This window comes from Pongo pygmaeus, chromosome 4 (assembly GCF_028885625.2).
Source record: "Pongo pygmaeus isolate AG05252 chromosome 4, NHGRI_mPonPyg2-v2.0_pri, whole genome shotgun sequence".
In the NCBI taxonomy this organism is placed as follows: domain Eukaryota; kingdom Metazoa; phylum Chordata; class Mammalia; order Primates; family Hominidae; genus Pongo; species Pongo pygmaeus.
Window position 1 is genome coordinate 77,493,249 of NC_072377.2, and position 23,575 is coordinate 77,516,823.

A 23,575-nucleotide genomic window follows, 5' to 3' on the forward strand; every position below is an offset into this window, starting at 1 on the left:
GGATAACAGCCAAATTTGATTTTGATCGGATTTGATTTTGATGAAGTTACAACTGCATGCACACCTCTCTGTTGCTTTATTCTTTGAATAAAATGTTTTCCTCAAGGATAGTGTAAATTAGAATTGATTCCGGTTATATTATTATGAGGGCCTTAGAGGATTTTATTTGAGTAAATTATAAAAATTACTTTTGTCTCATATATACATTGCTAACATAATCCAACTCCTCAGAGCCAGAGTGTTGCAGAATGGATTTTCTTCTTTCTTTTTTTAGAAAGGGACTTTGGAGAGTTGAAATAACATATTTGTAACATGATTAAATATATCTCAACATTTTTTTGGTTGAGATAGGCAATGTAGGCAATTAGAAATATAACTTTTAGGCAATAAACTTTTAATTGAAATATAGGATACATACAAAAAGGAGTGCAAATCATAAATATGCATCTTGAATTTTCACATGAATTCAGATCTATAAATGGAAAAATTATGTACAACTTAAAGCTCCCCTTGTATCCTCTCTAAGCCACTCCTCCCATTTTCACCTGCCCCCATTTTGAAATGTAATTATTTCATACTTTCTGTAATTAATATGTAATAATTATATTAAAAAGCATATTTGAAAGTATTCATGCCAATGCATAATACATAGCATTATAATGAAATTTTTGTCAATGTCTTAGAGAATATCTTTATTGTCTGTTATCCTTAAGGGACTTAAAAGATTCAGAAAGCAAGAGATAAACTTAAGTACTCTTAAGTACTACTCAAATATTTTCTCAAGATAAAATATTTAAAATAGGATTTATTTTATTCCTTCTCTTTTTTCTTATTCTTGCTTATTAAATTGTTATTTTGCATTTTTATGCCATGCAGAACAATACTGAAAACATAATCTTGGTGCTTGAAACTGCTGTCCTAGAATAATGACATATATGCCAGATGTTCAATAAATATTTGTTGAGTGAATATGAGAAAAAGATAGATAAAACACAAAAGAAATGCTACCGTGATTTTTGTTTTCCTTTTTCTGGGATGTGCTGTTAGAAGAGAAGAGAGCAAGACTGATAATACATGTCAGTTTTTATTTTTGGAATGGGGAGATGAAGAAAAGTTACAAGAGAAAGAAAGGATACAACTACCTTGAGAGGACAGGGTAAAGAAGATGGATTGAATTTGTTCTGGATTTTTGTTTTTTACTTCATGGGTTCTTTCTAGGTCTCCAGGTCTCCCCAGCCTTAGTTTAGGTTGGTATATTTTTAATAGTGGCTTGACACCTTTTCACTGATAGTCCCAGCTGATGAATTAACCTCACATTGTTACTATTTGGAAAACATGTTTAAGCTTTCTGTGCTTCAAATTATGGCATTGCCTTTAGATCTGTGGTCTTTGATCTATGAAGTCAGATATCTCTAGAGTTTGAAATTATTGACCACACAATTAAGAGGAAAGTTATTGTTCAGAAGGCAAAATAGCCCTAATTTACTTATTCTTTAATGATCAAGGAAGGGTGTCTTTACCTTACATGCAAGCCTGAAACCTTTGCATATGAGTTAGAATAAAAAGCTGATATCAACTGCTTTGGTTTTCAGTAAACGAAACCTTATCTTTAGACGGTATATTTAAAGACAAGGCTACTTGAATGAAATTTGATACTATCCAGAAGGTAACAGTTAGAACCAGGCAATTTAGGTGGAGGCTACTCACTAAATATATGAAAATTCCAGTGGATAGACTTATATGGCTGCAAACATTTGGATTGATACCATTTACCATTTAGGTCAGTCAATACCATAGGACTATGAAAAATAAATTAACTACTAATGAAGAAGGAATAATTTTATCTGTGTTTACGTAATCAAAGCACAAACGTGAAAGCTTGCCTAATGCAAAGATATATTCTAATGTTTCATTGTTTAGTCTGCTTGGATTAATCAAAAGTAAATTGAGGTTTGTGTTGCCATAAATCCTTTCTTGATGAGTTTTTAATAGTCCTAAAAAATTTCAGGTCTATTTGAACAGAGTCCAAGTCTCCTTATGTCCCAGAGGGAAGCTCCCATATGAGAGCTGTAATGCAGACATACAACCCTAGGATGCTTTCAGTCCTTTTTATTATTATTTGTGATGTTCTGTCTTCCTTGTCACTTCCAAAGAGTTACTTACTGTAATTTCTCATGTGTCTTTTTTTTTTTGAGCCAAGAGTACAATGATGGCAACTTTATTTTTGATGTTTGTATACATAAAACAAAATCTAGTTTTATAATTCCCTTTGGTCTATTGTAGTTTTAGGCAGAAAGGAACCTTGCCAATATTAAAATGATAACTACAGTCTCACCAAGGGGGACAAAGGGGTTCTGCATTTAAGAATTTGAGAAATGACGTAAACATACTTTTGAAAACGTTGTGAGCTGATGGATGGAATTTAATTGGATTTTGAACAGTTGGTGGCTTATTCTGTTGGTACTTCAGCCTATTTACCATAAGAATAGTGATTTATGCCTATGACTTAATTTGAGAAACACTTGATGATGGCCATAAAATAAAGGCTTCAAATTCTTCAAAGTAGATTTCCTATTACATACAAGATAGTATTAGGTGCAACATTTGATATTACCCATTTCAGGAGATATGTATTTGTTTTCCTCCTTATGTATCATTTCCCTTTGCAACCTAGTTATGCCTCTTCACTGTTTTGGATTGTGAGAGTGAAGGATTTGTCCCTGCTGTGTAGATGGTGTGCTCCACAGTGACTGCCCCCTCCTTCAGGCTCTCTCACTGTCTAAATCAGTGTCTCTACTCCATCCCTGTAGTGAGTACTTCAACTCTGGAAACAAGATGGCTCCAAGCTGCTTGCATGAACCTCCCCTTCTGCCCCCCTCCACAAGTCCAATGAAAAAAATGGTCCTCCCTTTCCCATGAGCCACAGAGCACATCTCTGAATTCTCTGCTGCTAGGATTTTATGAGGACATTGCAGCTATATGAAAATTAACTCTTCTTATGCTGTCCTTCAAGACTTCATTTGAGCTTTGTTTAAAAGCAGTTATTTATTGGTTCTGTATGTTAGGGGATTAGTGTTATGAAGAATAGGGATGACTCTAGTGAAAAGTATCCAAAAAGATAGAACTAATTTTCTGCACTTCTGAAAATGTTTGCTGTCCCTTGCTGATGCTAACTTCGTTCATAAAGTCATTAAATGTTGGCATATTTTGGCCTTCTCCCTACCCTCTTTAAATTACGGAAAGTGATAAAATCCAGAGCAATGCCTTACTTATATAAGATTACTCATTTTCTCATTATTTTCTAGCTGGTGGTGTGTATAATGATACAATATGGTTGAGTATGCATTTCAGACTAACATATGACTGCCAGTTGTCTGCCTTCGTTTTCATTTTATTGTTCTGTGTCTTGTAGAGCAAAGAGCTTACAGCTTACCGGAGCCACCAAGAGAAAAAAGGTACTTTAAGTATTCCAGTTTTCCTGAGGAACTGCATGATCCTTCTTTGGAAATGTCCACACATCATTTTTGCTATCTGTTCACTAGTTCATGAGAGGTTTCCATGTAACAAGCCTGCCTAAGATCCTTTGCTCCCTCTGGGATCTGTATCAGGATAGATCTGCCAGCCCTCCCCTTTCAGTCCTTGGCTGTGCAGGCCTCAGGATTGGGGACAGCATGTTCTGTTTGGGTATCTTCAAAGCCAAACACCCTCAAGGGGAGCAGTGTGAGGACTACCTGTTTTAGAAAGGCAACATGTTTTCTCCAGCTCTGTTCCACGGTGACAAGGGGACTTACTTTAGTAACAGAACCCTGGGTGGTCAATGATAGAAAGTGCCTAAACATCCCTTCTGTCTCTTTATGGATTTTTGCCTAGTAGCCCTTCAGCTGGAAACAAAGAATAAACAATGCAGAAGACTTTTAAGCATGATCAGTTTCCTGGTTGAGATGCAGATTTAACCTAAGCTTCTCTTTCTCCTAGAAGGTAAAACTGTTGTTGGAGTATAGCTTGGGAAGCAGACCACTGTGCAAGCATGATTGTTGGTTTCTGTTGGTGTTGAATAACTAACTGCCCATGAGTCACACTGTGAAATAGCCCCAGGGTTATATGCAAAACAAGTGCCAGAATGGCACGCATGTTTGACTTTAAGAGACCATCTGAAAAGAGTGAAATGGTTTAATTTTGTTTGAGATTAATGCTAAAACTTTGAAACGTTTTGGTATACGGATCAAGATGGGGTGTTTTGTTTTAAATCTTGGAATCTAAGTATTAATAAGAAAAAGCCTCCTTTGGATCATTTCTATTTTTTTTTTTTGAAACCAGAATAGAAACTTTCAAATGATACAAACAGGAAGATTAAGAATGCCCTTGAAAGATAGGATGATGATGAAGTTGACTTCGTGACAATGGCAATGAGGATGATGATATCAAAAGCAGTAATTACTGACAATTATTGAACATTTGTATGTGCCTTGTACTGTTTTAAGCAGTTTACATTTATTACCTCATTTAAGCAATTTACTTCCTCATTCTGGAATTTGATCTTCATCTTGGTCATCATTTTGATTAACAGTCATCTTTTTAACAACTGGAGAAATAATGGATTGTTATCAAGAATTTTTTAAATTAAAAATATAAAAAATATTCATTTGTCATTAGGAGAGAGATTTAAGACCGAAGGAGCCAATGTTATACTTGGCTAAATAGTAGCCTATAAAATATTTTCACTTCGATGGCATCTTTGTGAAGTTTCTTTTTATCTGGTTCTTCGTTCTCTGTCACTCTTGTTTTTGTTTTCTATTTCTTTCTATTCTTTAATCTTTCTTGGTCCACATCCTGAAAGCATCTTACTCTCTCAGTCATATTCCTTGGTGTGTCTAGTAGAGTAGATCTTTCATCTCACCCACTCTATTCCTGCTATCTTATCTTGTTGGATATGCCAATAAGATCCCAAGCCATACCTAATGCTTTGCTTTGGTCATGTTATAGGTATTTACCTGAGATGATGCCTTCTTTGATATTCTCTTATTTGTATTAATCACTTAGTTTCTAGAAAAGGGGACATCCATGTAAAAAATGAGCTCACTCTATACCTTGCAGGCTCATTTCAGCACTCTATTCTAATTTCTTAAAAATTATAGGCATGACTTGATTATTTTACTGCCACCATCTGTCTTAAATATATTGTGTATATTTCCTCCTTCTCCTCCTCTTTCTTCACATCTGAGGATCTGAGTGTTAACAGAAGTTCCACTGTGTCAATTTTCAATCTGCATAGCAGGAACTTCTTTCAGCCGTTTAGGCCGGGTGCGGTGGCTCATGCCTGTAATCCCAGTATTTTGGGAGGCAGAGGCGGGCGGATCATCTGAGGTCAGGAATTTGAGACCAGCCTAGTCAGCATGAGGAAACCCTGTTTCTACTAAAAAATACAAAAATTAGCCAGGTGTGGTGGCGGGCGCCTGCAATCCCAGCTACTCAGGAGGCTGAGGCAGGAGAATGGCTTGAACCTGGAAGGCAGAGGTTGCAATGGGCCGAGATCGTGCCACGGCATCCTAGTCTGGGCGACAGAGCCAGACTCCATCTCAAACAAAAACAAAAACAAAAACAAAAAACCCAAAAACAACAACAACAAAAAAACACTTTAGATGCCAATTCTTTAAATAGATTAAGGGTTAAAATATTAAGAATCCATATTCTTAATATGTTTTAAATGTCTATTTTACCTATTGAAAAGGCAATACCATTAAAGGCTCTGAGAAGGGTTTGTAAAACTTTATTGTGAGTGATACTATCGGTCATCAAACTAATAATAGAGATTAGACATTCTTGTTCTGGGATGTGAAAAATAACTTAATCTTTCCAGATTCTTACAAATGTAAAAGCTATTTAAATTCTATTATGAAATTATTTGAGGGTTTTCTCTTCTCAATTATTTTCTAAAGTGCCTGATTTTAATATAGGTAAATATCACATAATTAAATTAGATATGAAATGAAGCAACCAATCTTCTACATTTGCCCAGAGGTTATACAGTATTATCCATCTTCATAATCGGATAGTGGATTATGACGATGATATTCACATTTCTACCAGGTTGGGTGATGGTTTAAATTTTCATATTTCATAATTAATAATATTTTTAAAAAAGCATTTTTATGTTTACACTGTTATCTCTCAGGTCTTATCAACCTCAGCTTAAAAAGTTGAAGTATCGGCTGGGTGCGGTGGCTCACGTTTGTAATCCCAGCACTTTGGGAGGCCCAGGTGGGCAGATCACCAGAGGTCAGGAGTTCCAGACCAGCCTGGCCAACATGGCAAAACCCCATCTCTACTAAAAATACGAAAATCAGCTAGGCGTGGTGGTGGGTGCCTGTAATTCCAGCTACTCAGGAGGCTGAGGCAGGTGAATCACTTGAACCTGGGAGCCTGAGGTTGCAGTGAGCCAAGATCACGCCATTGCACTCCAGCCTAGGCAACGAGAGCAAAACTCCATCTCAAAAAAAAAAAAAAAAAAAAGTTAAAGTGTCATGTTGTAGAAGTATAAAGGATATATGATAAATTGTGCACTTATAAGTTTTTAATCAATGTGGAAGCTGTCGTTTTTGATATAGTCTTCTGTAGCAGGGGAGTTGGGAGTAGAGTTGGGTAACCAATAATTAATTTTCTTTTATTTGCAATAGTTTAGTTGTGTTCCTGCTGGGAAGTACAAAAGGGGCTTCTTGACCTCAAAATCCACAATGACCTAACCATTCTTTAATTCTGATATTAGGTCTCCTCATCACTCTTCTCTTCTCTTAGACATTGGATAGCATTTGGTGGGGTCACAAAAGGCCTTCCAAGAGAGGAGTCTTTTCAAACTCTCAAATGTATTTTTTCCCCCAATTCTGAAAGTGAGCCTGTTGAATATTATGGCACAAATTTTGCAAATTAGGATGCGTAAGACACCAGAGGTTATGGGAAATTTCGGATTATATTAACCAGTCAGTTATCCTAGGTAAAAATGACTAGAGGTAGCATGGAAGTATAAAGGAAATTAAGAGGGTCTGAGATTCTTTCACTACTCTGTTGGCATAGGGTGTGTTTAATTCTATTCACTTCCTTTTTCTTCTGCCTTTTAAAATGTTTTCTCTAAGCAGCAAGCCCAATTTCATTTACTGTGCAGGCTTCGAGTAACAGGACATAACACTGTTCTGACTATACCTTTAGATCTACATGGTCAAGAGGCAGCTCTTAAGCCATGTATTTTTTTTTTTTCTAAATGCATTAATAGGTTTGAGCTCTAAAACCTAAAATAGAGCTTAAATAACTTAAAGTTTTATTATAATATGTACCATATTAAAGTGTGGAAGGGGTCTTGGAAATAATTTAGTCTAAGCCTGTCATTAATTAGATAAGAACAATCAAAGTCCTAGAAAGTTGTCATTGAAAGCAATATTTTCACAAAATATAATGATATATATTTTGGTATATATCAGTAATTTGATTGCTTTTAAATACTTCCCAGAGATAAATGTGTTAGTTATCAGTATGGAAAGGTGAGAATTTTAGGGAGTAGGAGAGACTTTAGTTAGGAAGTAATCACTATGGAAATCATCTACAGAAGTGTTACCTGGTTTGACATGATATTTAGGTTGATTTTTAATTCATTCTTTCCTCAGTAATAATAGAAATATAAGATTATCAGAGGAAGCTCTAGGGGGAATTGTAACTTTCATAGTCTGGATATTTTTTTTCTAGAGAATAATTGTATTGTGGATTAGAAGAAAATAAACAGTGTTCAGGGTATTCATGGGTTGGGTACAGTTACCTCTACCTTGCTTCTTATTTTATGGAGTATCCACAGCCTCTCTATTCCACAACCTAGAGAGTCTCAGATTGTGCTGAGTGGGAGAGGCTGCACCGAGTGGCAGTCAGTCTGTTTCTCAGGCCGTATCAACAGGGGAAACGTGTCTACTGAGTGTTATCTCTGTGTTCCAAAAACAAATAAAATCCAGTTGCATATTGTTGGTTATTTGGCTTCTCTGTGCTCTGGGGAATTCTTACTAGCATAGTAAACAGGAAGTTGAGTGTTTTCAGGGTAAAATTATAAGTCTAAGGTTTGTTTCCTCAATATTTTATTATGAAAATTTTCAAGTATACAGAAAAGTTGAGAGAATTATCTAGTGTATACCCACTTCCACCACCTATGTTCTATAATTGTTGACATTGTGAGATTGTTGCTCTAATCACATGTCTGTTCACTTATGCTATAGGGTGTATTTTTAATGAATTTTCTTTCTCTTTAGAACAGCCACTAAAACCTGAAAAAAATATATACACATACATACATGTGTATATACACACACACACACACACACACATACACACACACGTATATGCTGTTCTTCCTGTTTAAGTCCTATAGGCCATGATAACAGATTCTGTTTTTGTAGAATTCAGGAAGAAGAATGGGATAAATACATCATACCTGCCAAATCAGAGTCTGAAAAATATAAAGTGAGTCGAACTTTCAGTTTCCTCATGAATAGGATGACTAGCCCTCGGAATAAATCAAAGGTAATTAAATTATTCACTTATTTTCTATAAAATATAGATGTTTTAGTTTCTCAGCAGTTAGTATAATTTCCACTTTCCCTTTAAAATCACTTACCTTAGATTTTATTTACACATATTTCTTATGGAATATTGCTAAAGCCCAGAATATCACATTTAGGTGTTACGGTGTCCCTCTGTGTGCAGTCCTTATATTCTGATGGAAAATGTAGAGACTTTGCTCAGATGATTTCTATAAGAAAGTTGGCTCACAGCGTTTTCCTTTTCTCATTTTTCCCCACTTTCCTACTGCTGCTGCTGCTGCATCTGAAGACAAAAAGCAAGGATGCCAAAGATAAAGAGAAGCTGAATCGACATCAGTTTGCCCCAGGAACATTCTCTGGGGTTCTGCAGTGTTTGGTTTGTGATAAAACACTCCTGGGGAAAGAGTCACTGCAGTGTTCCAGTAAGTTCTCAGGTCTATGTGCACTGTCTTTGCATTTCATCTCCTGACAGCAACCTTGGGAAGAGGCTCATTGCTCAATACATTTACATAAACCTTTTTAGTGCCACACATATGACTGAACCGTTTACCAAGCAATGACTGATACTGGTTAGAGTCAGTGTGTTTCGTCCATAACTGATAGCCTGTCTGAACCCCAGATTTGTATGCCTCACTGTCTACTTGATGTCTCCACTGGGATGTCTAAAGAGCTTCTTAGATGTTACATCTCCCCCTTCTGTGCTCACCTAAAAGCTGATGCTCTCAGCTTTTAATGGCAACTTGATCATTCCAACCAGATGTTCATGCCAAAACTTTTGGAGTACATCTTTATACCTCCCATTTTCTCACATCCCACATCCAATCCATCAACAATCCTCTTGGCTCTATTTTCAGAAAACATATAAAACCCAGGCACTTGTCACCCCTACCACTGATATCATTCTGGTCTAAAGCCACCATTTCTACAGCATTCCAACTGGCTTCCTTGTGCTTTTACCCCTAAAGTCTGTTCTCAAAGCATTAGCCAGAGTGAGCTTGTAAAGGCGTATATCACTGTGTTCAAAAATATCTCCCAATGGCTTCCTATACCTCAAGTATAGACTGAAGTCCTTAAGTCCTTACAGTGACAGCAAGTTCCCATGTGATCTGTCCTCTCCCTCCATTACTCCCTCTGCTCCAGTCACACTGGCATCTTTGCTGTTTTTCGAACATGGCAGTCATGCTCCTGCCTTAGGGCCTTCTCTGGCTGTTCCTTCTAATTGCAACACTCTTTCCTCAGATACCCACATGGATCACTCAGACAACAGCTTCTCAGGCAGCCTTTCCTGATCTTCCAGTGCCTGGCTCATCCTTCCCCTCCTCCTGGCATTTTTTCCCATTATAATATTTACCATAATCTAACTTACTATACAGTTTGCATATGGGGGCTAGATTTTTGTCTGTTGAATTTGTTCTCTGCTATATGCAGAGTGGGTAGAACAATTACCTTGTACATAATAGGGGCTTAGTAAATATTTGTTGAATGAAAGAATAATTCAGAGAAAAAGTAGTGAGGCGCAGGCAGGTGGAACAGATTTCAGGGTATTTGTTGATCGCCAGAATTGTGGGAATATTTGAGAGGTGGGATGGGAGCACAAAGGGAAGAGAGGAGCAGGGGAAGTTTACATCTGAAGCTCTTCATTACATTTGTTGAAAATGATTGAATTAAAAAATTTAGATGTATCTACAGCTGGACATCTGATCAAAATACAATCCACATATGGCATTAGAGGCAGATCGAATTTTCTTCTCACAGTTGACACTGTGTTTAATTATGCTGACTTTATTGCATGTTTGAATTTTGCTTTCCTTGAAAACTTGATTTCTTTCTTTTCCTGGATCTGAAGTAGCATCAGGCTGCTCAGATGTGGTTTAATTTCCTACATTTTTAGAGATTTGCTCCAAGTGTCATTTATGGGTTGTTTCTGGCCTGCCCACACTTCAGCGGTTGGTTCATTCGTGTGATGGGCGTGTGTTTCCTAGGTTGTTGTTCCACCCTTATGGGTGGACTTGTGGACTTGAGCCCTTCGATGCATCCCCGGCCACACCCAAGACCTTTCCCTCCCCTGTTTTAAGACAGACTCAAGTTGAATAATCTCTACCCACTGCTTTTAAGCCTGTCTCTGCCATTTCTTCATTAACCATCTGCATTTTGACCTCTGTGCATACTGCTTAACAGAAGTTCTGCTTTTGATGGAAACTGAGAGTCACCTTCTAGTCAAGTGTCAGTCTTTCCTCATTGTTCAGACTCACTGGTCTCTTGTTTCCAGGTCAACATCTCTCCTTTCAGGGATGTTTCCTTCTTTTCTGTGGCACACTGCTCTTCTGTTTTACCATCTGGGTTGTCTCCTTTTCCCTAATACTGGGTACACGCAGAACTTAGTTCTTGGGCACTTGTTCATTTTGCCTTGATTGTTTCTAAGTATAGTCATCCAATCTTATATTCCAAAATATCATATTTAGACCTGTTACTCCTATATTAATATCTTCTTTACTCACTTTGTATTTCCATGTTCAGTACCATGTAATTTATGGCCCAGAGGCTAAGTACCCATGTAATTTATGGCCACTTTGGAGAATTATGGTAAAAACTACAGGTATAAACTAAGACTGTGGCAGGCACAGGGGCTCGTAGGGAGACCATGTGTGGGAATCATCACTCAAAGATTTCATCGTCTTTGAAACCCAATGTGTCTAAAAACCGACCTCAAAGTCCACGCCCAGCAGGCCATCCTTGGGCTTGTGTTCCTGGCATCACAAGCTTCAACCCTGGCTGCTTTAATTCCACTGCCCTCTTGTCCCTCCTGTCAATGTCACTCAGTCACTCTTTTCTTTCCCGTCTCACTGTTGCCACTCTGGGAGATTCTCATCACCGCCTTCTAGAGTACTGGGAGGCAATTGTGCTAGTTTCTTCCTTTCCAGGTATGTTCATCTACAATTTATGATCAGTACTTTTCCCACAGTAATCTTTGTAAAACACCACTTTCTTCAGCCCACATAAACTTAAGGACCTCTCTTGTGTTTACTGGGCTAAGTCCAAGCTCTTCCCATGGGCATTTGGTTCCCTCATCTGGACCTGCTCATTAGACCCCTAGGCCCCCCTTCAGCCTTAGTTTACAGTCTGAGGCCCCGCCAGTTCTGTTGCACTTTCCTCCCACTGCGTGTGATTTCCTGCCTCTGCTATTTTGCTTGTGATCATCTCCTTCCTCTCAGTTTCCCCCACTCCTCTGCATAGATCCTGGTTTTTTACCTCCTCTTTGGAGGTCTTCCCTGACCACTGTGGTCCAAACTCCTGCCTATCACTTTCATATCCATTTAAAATTGGATTATGTACGGTCTCCTTGGGTTTTAACTATTAAAAGAAACAAAGTTATTTTAGGGCCCTAATCACACGATGACTCCCGTGTAGGTCCCGAGTCACTCATGCAGAGCTGGCGACCAGTAAAACCTAGGGAGCCAGGGCTCCCTGAAAGGGAAATTTTTGTAGTAAAGAATATGTTGGTTCATTGAGTTGAGTGGATGTGATGGAAATTGCTGAAAATACCTAGGATACATTTAGCTTTAAAAAGAGTCATTTCTTAAAAAAGGAATAGTATTTATAGAAGTTATAAGGTTTAAGCAGAAACTTTTTATAATATTACCACTTAGAGAAAAAGACTATTAATATTTTAATGGAGTTCCTTATAACCATAAAAAACTATGGGAGCCTCGCTCTGTTGCCCAGGCTGGAGTCCAGTGGTACAGTCTCAGCTTACTGCAACCACTGCCTCCCAGGCTCAAGCGATTCTCCTGCCTCAGCCTCCTGAGTAGCTGGGACTACAGGCACATGCCACAACACCCAGCTATATGTGAGCTTTTAATGCTGTTTCATTTGATGCTGGCATCAAATGTATTTAACTATTTGTTTCTGAACATTTAATTTTTTCCTAAGTTTTTAAACAAATAATTTGGCAATGAGCATTCTTTTGCACATATCATTGTCCACATATTTGGTAATTGCCTAAGATTAAATTCTAGAATCAGTATGAGTAGGTCAAAGTGTATATTTGATTTCCTCTTTTACCCACAATTTTTTTTAGAAGTAATTTCAAAATTTACAGAGTTACTTTTTGGCTGGGGGAGAGGGTGGTTTAAACTTTGCTTATTCATATTAAGGTTTTTACATTGAGCAATACAAATATGACACATACAGTCTCTGCTGTTTTGGTTAAATAATCTTTTTCCATGGGTGCATTTTTGTTTTTAATTGTGAAGGTTAATATTCCTAATCTTAAAAACAAGATATGATATAAAACAACACATAGTATTGTATAAGTATTCAAAATTCTTGTGTAATTTTCCTCTGTTAAAGCCTGAGTTGCAAATTTTCCACAAAATTATATTTCTATAAAATTACCCTTGCTTATAAATAAGTTTGTTGGCTATTATTTTGATGCTACATTATCTGTTACACAGAAATGTATATATCATATCTTCATTGCAGGTTTAACCTTAATCAACATAAAATTATCCTTTTAACTTCATTAGATGCCTTTTGCATTTAGTTTTACCTTGTCTAAACTTAATATTCCTCCTGCTTTCCATTTGTTTGTATTTCTCTCAACTATTTCTGTGTTTTCAATTTGAGGTGCATGTCTTTAATTTAGCTGGAGGTAATCTGTAATGTAGCTGAAGGATGTTGTTTTATAACAGGGTTTTTAACATTTTACATTTAATTTTACTGCTACCAACATATCTTTAATAGGTCCTTGCTCTTTTCCTTGATGTCTAGTTTAGCTATTTAGACCATGTGTTGTTTGCTTTTGTCTTCTCCAGGGATTTGGCAAGATATGCTCTTTTAATATCAACTAATAGTAGCTTTAAGGCTGTGGAAGGCTAATAATTTAATACTTTTTTATTTCCATTATGTTTACTCTCCCCCAGCCCAGCCTCTGTTAATACACCAAATTAATTATTATTCTTTTCATAAGATTATTATATTTAATCTTTCAAGTATAATTTTCTATTTCAAAAAAAAGTTGACTCTTTTATTCAGCTCTATCTCTACCTGCAGTTTTTTAGATGTGGTTCTTTGTTTAGCTTGTTTTACTGCTCACTTTTGTTTCTTTAAAAAAAAAAAAAAACTACAGTGAATCCTTCTTGAACTCCTAATTTTGATTCTGTCCTCAAAAGGCTAAAATAGGAGCGATCTGTTGATCTGAAACTTCATGTACTAAGGGACATATTGTTTTTTTTTTTTTTTCACACAAGAAAAACAACTTAGTTAAATAAATTCTTGGACCAAAGTCTTTTCCCTTCATTGCCTTGCCAACATTGCTCCAACAGATTTGGGCATTTATTGTTAAAGTGGAAAAGTCTAGGGCCAACCTGATGCTATTCCTTTGTTGATAACCCTTGTTTTCTGCCTTATGCTTGAGGAATTTTCACTTTTTAATCATATGGATATTATGAGGATATGTCTATAGAATAGGTGTCATTTAATTATTTTTCTTAGGAAACAGTGAGAACTTTTGATGTGTCATTTTGGGTGCTTTTTCAGCTTTATAGAATTCTTGTCTATGGTGGCTTTGACTGTCACTGCTTCTGATCTAATTTTTCTGATCTCTTCCTTGGGTAAGTGTGATCTCTGCTATCTATGTTCTTTGTATGACATCTATTTTATAATTATACCCTTCCTCTTCTCCACATTCTGGAGGGAGTCTTTCAAGTGTAATTTCATAGCTCGGCTTTGATGTCTGTGCCACACAGATCCTTCTCAGTTCAGTTCAGATTGTGCTCTTGTCTCTTTCCCTTCCTTGCAGTCCTTGCCTGTCTCATGAAGCTCCATTTTCCTCTCCTCCTGCAGGCCAAGTCTCACATCCTATTCTCCCTTCATGCCGTTTCATTCTATTTTACTGAGGCCCCCGTCTTCTGTCTCTTATCAAGAACAATGTTCAAGTATCTAAAGTTTCTTTCCTATTTCTGGATCTAGTATTCAGTGGTTGCTTCTTCTGGTGTGTTATTGGTGTAACTTTGTTCTGTGGTATCTTAGGGTATCTACATTTTCCCTATTATTTACTCACTCTGCAATGAGGAGAGGGCTGTCTGAATCTGATGCTTATCAGCCAGGCCAATGCATAGATTAGCCTTGGGCCCTGCTTGCTGGCCACTGGCGTGCTGACTGAAATGCCTCTTCAGACCTGCAGCCTGAGGACAGTCGTAGGGCTCAGCTTCCTGCCCAGTTCTTGTTGGGTCACTGGCATTTATGCAGCGTGGCTTTGATGGACCAACATGGGATCTTCCACTCCCACAGAAGGATTCCTTCTGCATATGTTTCTGATGCACCCAGGCTCCTCGGTCTATGCTACAGTGTGTGTGGGGTGGTGATGTGCAGGTGGGAAGGGAAAGGACCCAAAGACAACAGCTTGGCAGCAACCAGTGCCCACGCAGTGCAGCTTTCCATGAGGACAGCCTCAGTGTCTGTGTTCATGGGCAGAAAGGGGCAGGGAAAGTATTCCCTTACATTCTTCCAGTGAGACGACATTGTTTTATGACATGTGCCCATTGTTTATGATATAAAACAATGGGCACAGGGCTAACATTTCTCATTTAATTAGACTACCTCAAATTTCTGGTTAGTAGGAATTCTTGCCAAGACCTCACAATACATTTTTTTCAGCATTGTTAAGAGTTTGTCTTCTTTCTTCTGCTTGTGATAGGCATTTTACCCAATGTGGGAGTGGGGAGTTACTACCAGCCAGGTGTCAGAAATCCCATGCAATGTAATGCATGTAATAGGAAGTGAGTTCTCAGGGAGACACAGAACATTGCAGAAGTGCATATCATTCGTAACTTCTGATTTAGTAATTGATAAGATCCTGTGCATAAGGGGAGAAATATCTCCAAAGAGATCAAAATAATAGCATTCTGCTTGTGCTTGAGTGGTGAGGATACATGTGATTTAAATATTTGTCTTTCCTTCTTTAGTTTTCCAGATATTTGTAATGTTTATGTGTTATTTTTATAATGACCAGTAAAAGCATGATGTAGTATTAATAATTTCAGACAAATTAAGTAAGATGGATGCTTTTGTATCTTTTCCCTTTATTTCAGACTGTAATGCAAATGTGCACAAAGGTTGTAAAGATGCTGTGCCTGCATGCACCAAGGTAATTGCTCAGTGATCTGTGAATATATATGTAGCATGGTTGCTTCATAGTATCTATTTGAGCTTTTACTCTTTTTTATTACCATCTAGATTTATTTCTAAAGTGATCATGATAGCGATAACATAACATATGCTCAAAGTGTATAGTTATTTGCTTAACTGTACACTGTTAGAAATGGAAGGAAAGCTCAAGTCCAGATATTTGTGTTATATGCTGTGGCTAGGTTAGGCTTTCTGTTGAGACCTGCTTGGTTTACCAGTGCAAGCCCTGGGTACCTGCAAATGAAGATCAGAGTAGTAAGTCACAAATGTCTGCAAGCCTCACAGTCACTGGAAGACCTGTGACCACACAGATTTCTGGGCCCCAATTCCAGAATTTCTGATTCTGTAGATCTGAGGTGGAGCCTGAGAATGTGCGTTTCTAACAAGTTTGCAGGTGATGCTGCTGCTGCTGGTCCTGAGACCTCAGTTTGAGAACCACTGGACTAGAAGAATGTTCTCTGTAGTTGGGAATGGGCTTGAGTAGGTGAAGGTGTCTGTGATTCTATTCCTTTCTTTTCCACTCAGTAGTCATGTCACAGATGCATGTGAGTGAACATGATGATCCTTCAGGGGGAAATTTGCAGTTGCAAACCTCTGTGTCAATAGGAACACATATTGCATTAGATCACAGAGTTGAGGGCTGTTTTGAAGGTGATATTTCAGTGCTCCAGGTGGTTGTTTCCTATAGTCAGGAGGGATAGCAGCAGGTAGCAAGAAACAAGAAGGAGAAAGGCAGCATTGATAGGAACTTTCAGCCTAGGTCTGGACACATGAGCTGGAGATCTCTGGTTTCTGTTCCCCTGAGGCTTTTAATGAAGCCAGGAGTGTTCAGGAGGTGCATGTTCACGAGGCCCCTTCATTATAACCTGCACATTTTATTATCACATTTTACTCTTCATTGCATTTAATGTCTTTTGCTTTGAATTCCTCTTGGAAATAAAATAACAAAAATGATATAGATAAGAATCCTGTTCTGTGTAACTATGTGGATATTCTTATAGTCCAATGATACTTTGATCTTAATTTATGTGTTTCTAATATTCTTTACCAGAAATTCCAAGAGAAATATAACAAGAACAAACCACAGACCATCCTTGGAAGTAAGTGATGTAGAAAACGACAAGAACTTTTAAAAATTTAATACATACTACACATTTTTCCATTATAAAAAGATCTCCTTTTGTTTTCTCATTTATCCAGTTATTTCTTCTTTCATAACATATGCTTGGCATAATTTTTAGTTCTATAAAGTCGTCAAAAAGGCTATCAACTTCTAGGCCAACCTAAGAACTTTTGTGTTGTATGTACCATATGATCTTTTATATTAGAGAGGGCTATAAGGAGAAGGTATTAACATGTTGCTTCAATTCTAAGATGCTGTCTGGTGGAATATGCTGTGCTGATATATTAATAATCCTTCGAGGAAAAGAGAAATACTACATGAAATGTACCTTACTTTGTTTTCCTAGCAGTAGCATAGTATAGTAATATTGCAGTAATATATTTGTCTATACAAATACACACCACATTCTTTTTAAGAATCGCAATGTTTGATGGAAAAAGTCTTCAAATTTGGAGTCTATAGATTCTTATCAGTTTCTGTTGTCCATTATTATAGTTACCTGGTGTTTAATTAGCTGTGCTAGAGGCTGTGATCTCATTAGCACCTTTAGAATGACCGTGAAATTTCCAGGCATACTGGAGTTTGGTTTGCATATTTTAAAATTTGGTGGCTCTGTTTTTCCTGAAGTGTATATTGCTGAAATTTAAGCAGTTTCTCTTTAAAATAATTGGTGCCCTTTGACAGTTCTTTACATTGCATACAAGAACCAATCACGCCAATGTCTCCTAAATTTGAAAATCTCTTGCTTTATTGCGAGAGATTTTGCGACGTCTTCTGCCTAAAGTTGTGTTGCTTGACATGTGGCAGGAATTTTAAGTGCGTGGTAACTTTTCATTTCCATGTAACAAAGTGTGACTGATATTTTAAAACCACTTTAATCAGGGGACAATTATGCATGCAAATTTGTGGTAATATGCTATTGGGTGTAATGTTATATTAGGTTAAGTTGGTGCAGGTAGTAACAACTGTCACATCACTCTCTTGCCTTGACCCCAAAAGTCTCTTTGATGATGTCACTTATAAGGGGCTTCTCATTTTCATAGGGTTAAATGTGAAAATAAATAGTATCTTAGAATTGATGAAATACCACATATTACTCCTCTTCACATGGGAGTCATAAGAATAAAATTAACTTATGCATGTGTAAAATGCTTTGTAATGTCCGGGATCTATGTAAGCATTTTTCCCCTTTTGCTTGAGAATGTATATGCTACACAGCTATAATATGGGATCGAAATGTCTTCTGAGTCATTTATAGTACACATCAAATGTAAATGCATCTGTGCCCAGAATATTTTAGAACTGACCAGAAAAATACAGAAGCCCTATTTAGTTTTCCATGTGTGAGAGAGAATAGCCCAGCTTGGCTTGCAGGCTTCATTTGCCTGAGATGCTTATACCATGAAGAATAGGCTCTCCAGCATCATTCCATTCCATTGACATGTTCTCTGTGTGTGGATGCTTGTTTATACACACAATATGCATTCAGTAACAGTACTAATAACACCTTGCAACTATTTAAAGCTGGCTCTAAGGAGTACAAGCAGTGATTTACGGGAAAGCTGGTGCAGTATTTCCCCATTCCATTGTCTTGTTTGTTTGTGCAATCCCAAACACCCACAGTCTCCAAGTGGAGATGCGGAAGCAGGCCTGCAGCATGGGTGTCAGGAGGGTGTAAAATGAAAGAGACACTAGGAGCAAGTGTCAGGATCTAGCAGGGAGACTGGTTTTAAGGCAGAGCGGGCAACAGATTACAAGTAGTCATTGCAGGGTTTAGCTTTCTGGCTTATAAGTGACTACTTTTACTTGTAATTACTGACCTGGAAACCACATGAAGCATCTGTTCTGATTTACAGATTCTTCATTTAGAGACATCCCACAGCCTGGTCTCTCCTTGCACCCTTCTTCCTCCATGCCTGTCGGATTGCCGACTGGAAGGAGGGAGACTGTGGGACAGGTCCATCCATTGTCCAGAAGTGTTCCAGGCACCACCTTGGAAAGGTAAGGCTGAGTGTGTTTTTACATATTAATGGCTCAGAGAGGCTGCTGGGGCTAACTTTGCTCCCCTCCCTCTCTCCTAGCTTCAGGAGATCAGCCACATCCTTGGAGTCTGAGAGTGACAGTAACAGCTGCAGAAGCAGGTCTCATTCTGATGAGCTGCTACAGTCCATGGGCTCTTCTCCCTCTACAGAGTCTTTCATAATGGAAGGTGAGGAGAAGACACACTTCCATTTATTTGTGTTTTTGTTAGCATTTGCGAAAAGGATATTGTCTGAAGGAAATAAGATTGAAGCATTTTTTTTTTCTTTTTCAAAGAAGTCTGTTTCAGGGTGTCTCTTTGGTATAGGTTCTACTTTTTAAAAGAATGAAAATTTAGCCCCAGAGGAGACAACCAGATAGTGACCAAGGAAATATGATGTAAATTTTAAATAGACATATTACTAAAAGAATGTCACAAGCATAATGAAGAGAAATGAATGAAATATATTGTGTGCTTATTATTAAAAATGTTTTATAGCTATTGATGAATTAGAATAGGATCCTGTATCAAAAACATACTTTAGTTAGTTAAGACCGGTCTTCTTTGGATCTCTGAGATACTTACCCCATCTGTTGCCTCCTAGGAGAATAAAAACATTTTGTTTTGAGATGGAGTCTCACTCTGTTGCCCAGGCTGGAGTGCAGTGGTATGATCTCGGCTCACTGCAACCTCGAGCTCGCAGGTTCAAGCGATTCTTCTGCCACAGCCTCCCAAGTAGCTGGGAGTACAGGTGCGCATCACCACCCCCAGCTAATTTTTGTATTGTTCGTAGAGATGGGGTTTCGCCACATTGGCCAGGCTGGTCTTGAACTCCTGACCTCAGGTGATCCAACCGCCTCGGCCTCCCAAAGTGCTGGGATTACAGGCATGATCCACTGTGCCCAGCCATTAAAGCATTTTTTAAAGCATATTTTATAGAGCAGGACTTAATCTAGGGAATTGGTTTTTGTATACAAGCTGCACCAGTAAGAAGGAAAACCAAATGGAAAGAGAGTAGTGACAAGAGAGAGGAGTGGACTCTGCCCCAGCAACCCGTTTTATTTTAATCTTAAGTCTTTAAATTCATTGTCATCTCATTTGTACTGCTCTGAGCTGGAACCTCTCTAATGAGTGTCATTTGGGTAAATAGGGTTTAGTTTTCCTGAGGAGTGGGGGGAGGGGGGGTGGTGGGGGGGAGGGCGTGTATGTATGTGTGGTTTGTTTGTAATTTTATCAGAAAAATCTGCACTCATTTGTGACTCAAGTACTTACACGCTGCTTTGTGTCTTAGCAAGTCAGGGGCAAATCAAATGGATGAGTACACAATTCAGATTTTAGTAAACAGTACAAAATAACCCGGGGCAGAAGAAATTGGTGTGTTCAAGATTCTGTAGACACATTATGGACTCTGTAGGTTACCAAAAATAAAACTAAAATACAGCAGGCCAAAACAAGCAAAAGAATCTTCAAATGTCTTTTTTCCTCCATATGAACAATCGCTCTTTTTAAATATCTGATTCTTCTTCGCTTTCATGAAAGCTGTCTTAATTTGGACCATTTCATCAGTCCAGTTTTAAGATGTTTCAGTCTGGCTGGGCACGGTGGCTCAGGTCTGTAATCCCAGCACTTTGGGAGGCTGAGGTGGGTGGATCACTTGAGGTCAGGAGTTCAAGACCAGCCTGGCCAACATGGTGAAACCCCATCTCTACCAAAAATATAAAAACTAAGCCAGGTGTGGTGGCATGTGCCTGTAATCCTTGCTAGTTGGGAGGCTGAGGCAGGAGAATTGCTTGAACCCGGGAGGCAGAGGTTGCAGTGAGCTGAGATTGCGCCATTCCACTCCAGCCTGGGCGACAGAGAGAGACTCTGTCTTTAAAAAAAAAAGATGTTTCACTCTATGTTAATATGTTTTGGTTGAGTAGTTTCCATGTTCATAGCAGATTTATTTAGGGTGAGGAATCTGTAGACTTACGAACGTATATTTGTGCTGCGTTATTGTACTTCCGGCTTTTCTTTTCTAAATACACATTAGATGTTGTGGATTCTTCTCTGTGGAGTGACCTCAGCAGTGATGCCCAGGAGTTTGAAGCAGAATCTTGGAGTCTTGTGGTGGATCCCTCATTTTGTAATAGGCAGGAGAAGGATGTCATCAAAAGACAGGATGTCATTTTTGGTAAGCATTTCAAATATGCTCTTTGGGTTGAAGCAGTGTGGTACAGAGAAAAGAACATGGAATTTGCAACTGTACAGAGTTGGGTAAAATCCCAGTTCTATCATTTTCTATTTACCTGATTGCAGACAAATTATTTAAATCACCTAGACCTTAGTTTCTCCATCTGTAAAATGAGGATAATATTAAAAGTAATAGCAAAAACCACAATCGGTTTTGCAATAACCTAATAATACTCAGGTTTTAAATATTGTTTTGAGACTGCAATGAGGCATAATATGTACCTGGCACAGAGCAAATGTTATTTCCCGTATTCCTTTCAAGTTTACTTAGGTTTGGCCTGTACTCTTACCTCTTCTATATAAGAATTGCAGTGAACCTTTACATATTTTAATGTAGGGCTATTGCATATGGCCTTCCAGTTTGGCTGCATACACCAGCCATTCACAGAGACCAGGTGCAGTGTGAGTAGCTGCATCTGGGTTAGGGCAGGGTTTGACTATGTGCTGCCATCCTGAGTACAGAATTCAGCTGTGGTGAGATTGTATTTTGTCACGCTATTTGGGATGAAGGCATTCTGGATTGGAGAAAGTTAAATTATAGACTTGGAAAAAATGAAACTTCAAAAAATTTCAACTACAAAGTAGATGTCAAAATGTGGTTCCAAGAAGATACCCTACTTTAAAGATAACACTGGGTCTTTTCACTAATCCTGCGTATGCAAACATGGGCCCCAAAGTCCATGGGCAGTGAGGATGCCTTGTCACCTGCATCAGGTGGTGGTTATGGACAGCAGATGAGATGATGTATGAGTGTGCTTAGAAATCTGTCAAAAGCTGTGTATGTGCGAGTTACTTTGGAAAGGAAGATGCTGCCCCTTTAAGTATTTCTTAAGCAATTTATATTCTACTGTCAATTTTCTTCATTTACCTCTCAATTTCATATTATTAAAAGTAATCTAACCCATTGGGATGAATTATTACATGGTCTTTTGTGTCAGAAAGGCTTGCGTTCCAGGGCAAATTCTTTACCTTCTCTTCCTCACTGTTTCTCTTTTAAAGATAAGGAAAATCATTCCTATTTTCTGGGTCATAATGTATTAATGGGTTAAAAGATTAAATGAAATGATACAGGTAAGTGCTTAGCATACAGTAGGCACTAAAAATGTAGGAAATAATAATTCAAAGTTGGTAGATTTCCAATTAAATAAATTTTTATTTTTGATAAAATATTAAAGCTATATTTAGACTTGCTGACTCTCTGTGGCTGATATTTAAGTTTCTTTCCCAAAACTTGCAGTAAGTTTGGAAATAGTCATTAACGTACAACTAGTACTTTTGGTGCACCTGTAAATTGTGAGTTGTTATTTTCTCTCCTGATGCGTTTTAAAAATTGAGGTACAATTCACCTGCTCAAAATCCACTCCTTTGCAAGTACACAATCTAGTAGGTTTTAGTATATTCACAAAGTTGTGGTAGCCATCAGGTCCTGTCTAATTTCAGAAAATCTTCATCACTTCAAAAATCCCGTACATGTTACCAGTCACTCCCCATTTACGCCTCCCGCCAGCCTCTGGCAAACACTAATCTACTTTCTGTCTCTACAGATTTGTCTATTCTAGACATTTTACGTGAATGGTACAATATGTGGTCTTTTGTGGCTGGCTTTTGTCACCTAGCATACTGTTTTTAAGGTTCATCCTAGTTGTAATATGTATGGGTACACCATTCCTTTTTATGGATGATGAATATTCTATTTTGTTTTCCTAATCATCAACTGATGGACATTTTGGGTTTTTCCACTTCTGGGGTCATCGAATAGCTTTACGTTTAATCACTTGAAAAAATGCCAGACTGTTTTCCAAAGCAGCTATACCATTTTGCATTCCCACCAGCAATGTATGAGGGTTCCAGTTTCTCCACATCATCACCAACACCTGTTTATTGCTTTTTTATTATGATTATCCTAATGTGTGTGAAGTGATGTCTCATTTTGGTTTTGATTTGCATTTCCCCAATAGCTAATGGCGTTGAGCATATTTTCATGTTCTTATTGGCCATTTGTATATCTTTTTGGAGAAACATCTGTTCAAATCCTTTGACCATTTTTGAATTGGTTATTTATTTATTTATATTGTTGAGTTATAAGATTTTTAAAAATATACTAGATACAAGTTCCTTATCAGATAAATTATTTACAAATATTTTCTCCCATTCTGTGGGTTGTCTTTCCACTTTCTTCATGGTGTCCTTTGATTGATTGTGATGCATTGTTTTCCTCTGGAGAAAGTGGAATTTTGGAGACAGATTCTGCCATAGAAAGGACCTATGGTTATCTGCATTGAAGAACTTTATTTAGTTCCATTCATTTCACCAAATTAATTGTGCTCCTGCTCAATGCAAAAACCAAACAAAGAAAGGAAGAAAGAAAGCCAACAAACTAAGTTGTATTTTATAGGGCATTCAGGTCGGAATAAGACCTAGTTCCTAGCTGAAGGTATCTAA

At 37.9% G+C, this 23,575-nt stretch overlaps 1 protein-coding gene across 5 annotated transcripts in view; it reads left to right on the plus strand.

The window, feature by feature from the left end:
• Positions 1 to 23,575, plus strand: part of ARHGEF28 (Rho guanine nucleotide exchange factor 28) — a 312,580-nt gene that overhangs the window by 226,373 nt on the left and 62,632 nt on the right. For all 5 annotated transcript variants that reach the window (XM_054486932.2, XM_054486933.2, XM_063664896.1 and 2 more), the window contains 8 exons: positions 3,413 to 3,455; positions 8,427 to 8,550; positions 8,860 to 8,992; positions 15,662 to 15,717; positions 16,810 to 16,858; positions 18,738 to 18,882; positions 18,963 to 19,090; positions 20,934 to 21,074. In XM_054486932.2, the coding sequence (XP_054342907.1) occupies positions 3,413 to 3,455; positions 8,427 to 8,550; positions 8,860 to 8,992; positions 15,662 to 15,717; positions 16,810 to 16,858; positions 18,738 to 18,882; positions 18,963 to 19,090; positions 20,934 to 21,074 (819 nt within the window). The remainder of the gene's footprint in view (positions 1 to 3,412; positions 3,456 to 8,426; positions 8,551 to 8,859; positions 8,993 to 15,661; positions 15,718 to 16,809; positions 16,859 to 18,737; positions 18,883 to 18,962; positions 19,091 to 20,933; positions 21,075 to 23,575) is intronic.